The sequence below is a fragment of the Hypomesus nipponensis genome, chromosome 24 (assembly GCF_054491055.1).
Source record: "Hypomesus nipponensis isolate SF chromosome 24, ASM5449105v1, whole genome shotgun sequence".
NCBI classification, from domain to species: Eukaryota; Metazoa; Chordata; class Actinopteri; order Osmeriformes; family Osmeridae; genus Hypomesus; species Hypomesus nipponensis.
In genome coordinates, this window is record NC_140384.1 from 11,087,501 (window position 1) to 11,094,671 (window position 7,171).

A 7,171-nucleotide genomic window follows, 5' to 3' on the forward strand; every position below is an offset into this window, starting at 1 on the left:
CTCACACCCCTGGACAGGTACAGCGGCTGACCCCCCCCCCCCCCACACACACACACACACCTCCCCACTAAAGATGGGAAATAACGAAGTACAAAGACTGACTAATAATTATTTTTTTCACTATTTATTTTTCTGACAACTTTTTACCTTCACTCCTTACATTTCTTACACAAATATCTGTACTTTCTACTTATTACATTTTAAAGCCAGGCTCCTTTAGTTTGAATCTGTGTTTGGTGGCATGAACAATATTATTTATTGCTTGCCTTCTTTCATTTCCTGTTTCGAAGGGTTAAAAAAGAACAAATCTGAAAAAAAGGTTTCTACATGCAGAAAAAAATATTTTTGAAAAAAGTTTCACAGGTTGAAATAAATATGACATTACGTGACATGACATAGTATTCTAAGAAATGTCCCCCCTAGGGTGACCTCCAGGGACCCCCAGAGGGGGAAGGAGGACAGCAGTAGTGACAGTGAGGGCAAGATGTCCGCCAAGCCCCTGTCCTTCTGCAAGAGGAAGTCAGAGCTGCTGGAGGGGGCGGAGCCAGGGGAGAAGAGGAAGAAGGGACGACCTCGCAAGGACAAGATGGCCGCCGCCCCGCCCTCCCAAGTGTTCCAGCCGGTAGGAGAACCATGGGATCTGGTGTCTCGCAGCTCTCCACCTTCTCTCCTCTGACCTCTCCTCTCTCACCCTCTCTCTCCTCCTCACCTCTCCCATATCTCCCCCCCCCCAGGTGACCCTGTCGTCAGAGAAGGTTCCAGGAGGTGTCCCCCCCCCCAGCACCGCCCCTTCTCAGACTGGCCACGCCCCCCCCCCAGAAGACCTTCACCCTTCAGGTATGTCCTGGTTAACTTGCTGGAACCAGCCCCAACCAAGATAGATGTGTGTGTACAGGTGTATATATATATATATATATATATATATATGTGTGCGTGTGTGTGCAGGTGTGTATGGAGCCCTCGGTGTTCCTGGAGGTGGAGAACGAGCTGAGCGTGGCAGGGTCCAGGCTGAGCCAGCTCCGGTGCTCCAGGGAGGGCAGGGACTGGATCACCCTGCTGCCCAGCAGAGTGATCACCGCAGCGGGCAGCAGGTGAGGGGGATTGGGGTTCCATCGACGAGGGGATGGAGGAAGGGTTTCGTTTAGTCTCTTCAGTCTTTAACTCCCACCTCCTCCCCTAGTGACGTGGTTGCCGTGGCGTGTGAGGACAGGATGTTGTCGGTGTTCTCTTCCTGTGGGCAGCGCCTTCTTCCTGCCATCCTATTGGCTGCTCCCATGTCAGCGCTGCACTGTTCTGGATACTACGTCATGGCTCTTACTGCCTCTGCCTCTCTCTCTGTCTGGTGAGGGAGGGGAGGGAAGGGGAGGGGGGGGAGGGAAGGGGGAATATATAATGGCATTCTTCTTTCCTTGTGCTCACATCTCTCCTCTCCTCAGGGATGTCCAGAAGCAGAAAGCTCTGGTGAAGAATGAATCTCTCCAGACCATCCTGTCAGGTGAAACCTCCACACTGCCCCCTCCTGGAGTGGAGGCAAAATAACAACAAGAACATCTTCAAACATGTTCAACGTTTTACCGGACTTTCTCCCCTCCCCTCTACTCCTCTCCTCCCCCTCCCCTACCCTTCTCCTCTCCTCTCCTCTCCTCCCCCCTCCCCTACCCTTCTCCTCTCCTCTCCTCCCCCCTCCCCTACCCCTCTCCTCCCCCCTCCTCTCCTGTCCTCCTCTCCAGGTACAGACACCACAGTGTACCAGTCCTTACTGACCCAGCAGGGTGTTCCAGTTATCAGTCTCTCTAATGGAAAATCTTACTGCTACAACTCCTCTCTAGAGACATGGTACACACACACACATTCCATCAAAACTGTCAACATGTTACAATGCTGGAATTAAACTTAGACACAAGCAGGAGCTTTTTGTCAAAAGGACCCTAACCCCCCTCTCCCCCCTCCAGGAACCTGGTATCAGACAGACAGGATATCCTGGTTCAGTGTGCTGACTTCAGCACCTGTCTGTCTTCTCAGGACTCTCTGGTGTCCTGTGGACCCCTGGCCACCATGCAGGGACGCAGCCACAAGTACGGCTCACTCTACGCTCACTTACTACGCTCACACTGCGCTCACACACTGCGCTCACTCTACGCTCACACTGCGCTCACTCCACGCTCACACTGCGCTCACTCCACGCTCACACTGCGCTCACTCTACGCTCACACACTGCGCTCACACACTGCGCTCACTCTACGCTCACTCTACGCTTACACACTGCGCTCACTCTACGCTTACACTCTACGCTCACTCTACGCTCACACTACGCTCACACTCTACGCTCACTGCGCTCACACTGCGCTCACACTGCGCTCACACTGCGCTCACACTGCGCTCACACTGCGCTCACACTGCGCTCACACTGCGTTCACACTGCGCTCACACACTGCGCTCACACTCTACGCTCACTCTACGCTCACACTGCGCTCAAACTGCACTCACACTGCGCTCACTCTACGCTCACACTGCGCTCACTCTACGCTCACACTGCGCTCACTCTACGCTCACACTGCGCTCACACTGCGCTCACACTGCGCTCACTCTACGCTCACACTGCGCTCACACTGCGCTCACACTCTACGCTCACACTGCGCTCACTCTACGCTTACACACTGCGCTCACACTGCGCTCACTCTACGCTCACTCTACGCTCACACTGCGCTCACTCTACGCTCACACTGCGCTCACTCTACGCTCACTCTGCGCTCACACTACGCTCACTGCGCTCACACTGGGCTCACACACTGCGCTCACACACTGCGCTCACACTCTACGCTCACACTCTACGCTCACTCTACGCTCACACTGCGCTCACACTGCGCTCACTCTGCGCTCACACTGCGCTCACTCTACGCTCACTCTACGCTCACTCTACGCTCACTCTACGCTCACACTGCGCTCACACTGCGCTCACACTCTACGCTCACACTGCGCTCACTCTACGCTTACACACTGCGCTCACACTGCGCTCACTCTACGCTCACTCTACGCTCACACTGCGCTCACTCTACGCTTACACACTGCGCTCACTCTACGCTCACTCTACGCTCACACTGCGCTCACTCTACGCTCACTCTACGCTCACACTGCGCTCACTCTACGCTTACACACTGCGCTCACTCTACGCTCACTCTACGCTCACACTGTGCTCACTCTACACTCACACTGCGCACACACTACGCTCACACTACGCTCACACACTGCGCTCACACACTGCGCTCACACACTGTGCTCACACACTGCGCTCACTCTAGGCTCACAGTGATAACGGTTCTGTAACTCTCCCCCCCAGTGCGGGGCGTCTGGCAGGCCGGCTGGCCAGCACCCCCCCTCACCTGCAGCAGAGCCTGACCCTGGCCTTCCTGGACAGCCAGCTGGCCTCCAGCCTGGCTCTGCTCTCCGCACACGAGTACCGCCACTGGCTCATCATCTATGCTCGTTTCCTGGTCAACGAAGGTAGGAGGAGAGAAAGAGAGACACACAGAGAGACAATGACCCCTTTTTTACAACACGTAATGTCTGTGTCTGTGTGTCCAGGGTCAGAGCATCGTCTGAGAGAGCTGTGTAAGAACCTGCTGGGGCCCGTCCACAAGTCTGCTGCTACTGCCTGGGAGCCCACCACCCTGGTAACACACCCTGCCCCCACGTGTGTGTGTGTGTGTGTGTTAGGTCCTGGTGTGTGTGTGACTGTGTCTCTCTCTCTCTCTCAGGGTCTGAGGAAGAGAGACCTGCTGAGAGAGGTCTTACCTGTGATTGGTCAGAACCTACGTTTCCAGCGTCTGTTTACAGAGTACCAAGACCAGCTGGAGCTACTGAAGAACAAATGACCCTTAACCCCCCTTGCTCCACCCTGGGCCTGATCCCTGGACTCTGATTGGCTGTCCCGCACCCTCCAGGCCCCGCCTGCAGCACGATTGTTCCTCCAGAACCAGTTTGGCCTCTGATTGGTCCTCTCCTCCCAGGCCCTGCCTGTCAGCTGGAGAAATAATGCCAGTGACCCCGCCCAGTGACCCCCCCCGCACGGCCACACCTCCAGGGAGGGGGGGCAGGGGGGGTCTGCCCAGGACACTGTCACGTTTGGGGGGGGGGGGGGGTGGAGACTGACAAGCTGGTGGAGACTGACAAACTTTGGTGGCGGAAAATAAGCCAAAAAGAGACAATAAATGTTTGTTTTTGGAAGACTGTAAAGGGTGTTTCTACTCTGGGGGGAGGTGTTCACTTACAGAAGGGCAGAGATCAGCCACAATCAAATCCTGTCCGCCTCCCCTTCTCCTGATGTACAGAGACTCATATACACAGGTCACTACCCCAGATACCCCAGATACCCCAGATACCCCAGCACTGCGACTGCTCCATTGGCTTTTTTGTACCCTTTTGTGAGAGCTAGCCCCTCCTCACTAACCTGCAAAGACTTCTCTCTCTTCCTCTGTATCTCTCTCTCTCTGTCCCTCTCTTTGTCTCTCTCTCTTCCTCTGTGTATCTCTCTGTCTCTCTCTTCCTCTGTGTATCTCTCTGTCTCTCTCTCTTCCTCTGTGTATCTCTCTCCCTCTGTCACTCTCTCTCTGTCCCTCTCTCTCTCTCTGTCCCTCTCTCTCTCTCTGTCCCTCTCTCTCTGTCCTTTTAAAATGTTTCTACTCCTGTTCTTTTTGTTCATTTTCTATTAAATATAATAAGGGTTTAGTGAGTCCTGCTTATTTTCTCTCTTAAAACACTACCCCCATGCCCTCTCTCTCCACCTCTGTTCCTCCTTATGTCAGTTCCCTCCCTGCAGCTCTGCTTCCAGCAGGGGGCAGCAGAGCTGCACGGCCGGCTGTGACCACAGTGGGAGCAGAGAAGAGGGCTGTTCTATGACAAGGTCGGTCAGACCTGACGCACCAGTCAATACCTCCTCAGTGTGGGACATCTGGTAAATAATTCATGTCTGAAATAGCCCTTTATAAATTAGCCTACTGCTGCCTTTCATGGGGAATATCAATCACACCATACAGATGGGGGGGAGGGGGAGAAGAGAGGAGCAGAAAGGAGACAGCAGAGAAGACTTGTTCCCTCAGAGAAACAGGTTGGTGAGAATAACGATAGTGGGTGCTGGAGTAAAACAGTCTTGAAGAGGCACAGCAGGGCTGTGATAGAGAGGAGAGACAGGGAGGAGAGACAGGGAGGATAAGAGGAGAGACAGGGAGGATAAGAGGAGTATCCTCTGTGTTTCAGTCTGAAGGAACACGACCCAACGAGCAGCTGGTTCCACAACACACACACACACACACAACAACGTTCTGTAGCATCCCTACAGGACAGACACCTGAGACACATCCCAGTTCCCTGTGTGATGCTTGGATCAGGAACCCCCCAGGTTAGGGTTAGGGTTTACACACCTCCAGTCCTCCAGCAGGGTCCTCTGACTCACACACACTTCTGTCACCCCCCCAGCACACACACACACACTTCACCCCCCCAGCACACACACACACACTTCACCCCCCCAGCACACACACACACACTTCACCCCCCCAGCACACACACACACACTTCTGTCACCCCCCCAGCACACACACACACACTTCTGTCACCCCCCCAGCACACACACACACACTTCTGTCACCCCCCCAGCACACACACACACACTTCTGTCACCCCCCCAGCACACACACACTTCACCCCCCCAGCACACACACACACACTTCACCCCCCCAGCACACACACACACACTTCTGTCACCCCCCCAGCACACACACACACTTCACCCCCCCAGCACACACCTGGATCCTTTAGAGAAGAACCCCTAGAGAGAGAGAGAGAGAGAGAGAGAGAGAGAGAGAGGGAGGGGGAGAGAGAGAGACAGAGACAGAGAGAGAGAGACTTACCACACACACAGATAGAAAGAGAGACAGGGAAAGAACGAAGAGAAAGAAAGAGAGAGAAAGAAAGAGAGATCCTGGAGCTTTCAGGTGACAACAGCCCTCGATTTCTCCATCCCTGAGTGTCTGCTATCCTAGACACAGTAGCTAGTGAGCAGTGAACCACTGACGGTATAATGACCCAAGATGAAAACTTCTTGATAGAGTTAACTTCCACAAGGGAGTCAGTGTTCATGTAGGGGTCCCTTAGAGTGGGTTTGAGCTGTTCCCAGGTCAGTTCCCAGGTGAACACCACACAGACAGACAGAACCATGTTGAACTGGAACACGACCACAGCAAGCTGCCAGCACACACACACCGTCCAACACACACTCACACACTCACGTCAACAGAAACAGAACAGTTATCATCACAATGTGACTGAGCAGCGATAGTGACGCCTGCTGTTAACAGTTTCCCTTTTCAAAGCTGAAGTCTTTAACATGTTACACCAGAAAGAACATGTTACAACAGTTAGAAAGTCTCTACCTTTACTCAGGTAAACATGTTAAATCACGTTTTATTTGACACGTCTGGTTGTGTGGAGCCGGACTGGGAGAATATCAAATGTTCTCTCTGAGAAGGATCAGACCGCTACACTAGTTACTGCTCATGTGGAGACTTGAGGGTAAAAGCAGGTTAACATTCCCTTTCTAAAACACAACATGGAGGATAGGGAAGAGGAAAGAGGGAGGAGGAGGAGAGGAGGAGAAGCAGAGGAGGAGAGGATCCGCACCCCAGCTCAGATCTAAACTGTTCTCTCCTGCATGTAGCGTCTGAGTTAGATGTATTGTGTGTGTTAATCAGTGTGTGTGTGTGTGTGAGTGTGTGTGTGTGTGTGTGTGTGTGAGTGTGTGTGAGTGTGTGTGTGTGAGTGTGTGTGAGTGTGTGTGTGTGTGTGTGAGTGTGTGCTGTACTGATGGTGGTGAGCCCGTCTGCTGTCTGTCAGACTGCTGCCATCTGTGTGTGTGTGTGTTAGTGTGTGTGTGTGTTAGTGTGTGTGTGAGAAGAGGGTAGCCAGACATCTTAGCCAGCGTGTCGGACAGACTCCTGTCACTCAGTTATGTTCACACTTGTTTTTTTCTCTACCGCGCCCCTGCTGTGTGGTGTGTGTGTGTGTGTGTGTGTGGTGTGTGTGGTGTGTGTGTGGTGTGTGTGGTGTGTGTGTGTGGTGTGTGTGTGTGTGTGTGGCAGGGTGGTACATTTATCTGCCAAATGAAGCAGTTTTGGAA

At 53.3% G+C, this 7,171-nt stretch overlaps 1 protein-coding gene across 3 annotated transcripts in view; it reads left to right on the forward strand.

Moving 5' to 3' along the window:
* hira (histone cell cycle regulator a) overlaps positions 1-4,723 on the forward strand; it is a 13,067-nt gene extending 8,344 nt beyond the window's left edge. The window contains exons 15-25 of one of the 3 annotated variants that reach the window (XM_084690682.1): positions 1-17; positions 424-650; positions 782-837; positions 946-1,091; positions 1,181-1,342; positions 1,437-1,495; positions 1,731-1,836; positions 1,953-2,075; positions 3,338-3,501; positions 3,583-3,671; positions 3,756-4,723. The exon at positions 1-17 is cut by the window's left edge and continues 142 nt beyond it. In XM_084690682.1, the coding sequence (XP_084546808.1) occupies positions 1-17; positions 424-650; positions 782-837; positions 946-1,091; positions 1,181-1,342; positions 1,437-1,495; positions 1,731-1,836; positions 1,953-2,075; positions 3,338-3,501; positions 3,583-3,671; positions 3,756-3,872 (1,266 nt within the window). In that variant the 3' untranslated portion in view covers positions 3,873-4,723. Of the gene's footprint in view, positions 18-408; positions 651-734; positions 838-945; positions 1,092-1,180; positions 1,343-1,436; positions 1,496-1,730; positions 1,837-1,952; positions 2,076-3,337; positions 3,502-3,582; positions 3,672-3,755 lie in introns of those variants that run through there. The other 2 variants (XM_084690680.1, XM_084690681.1) reach the window with 2 other exon arrangements.
* The last annotated feature ends 2,448 nt before the right edge of the window (positions 4,724-7,171 follow it).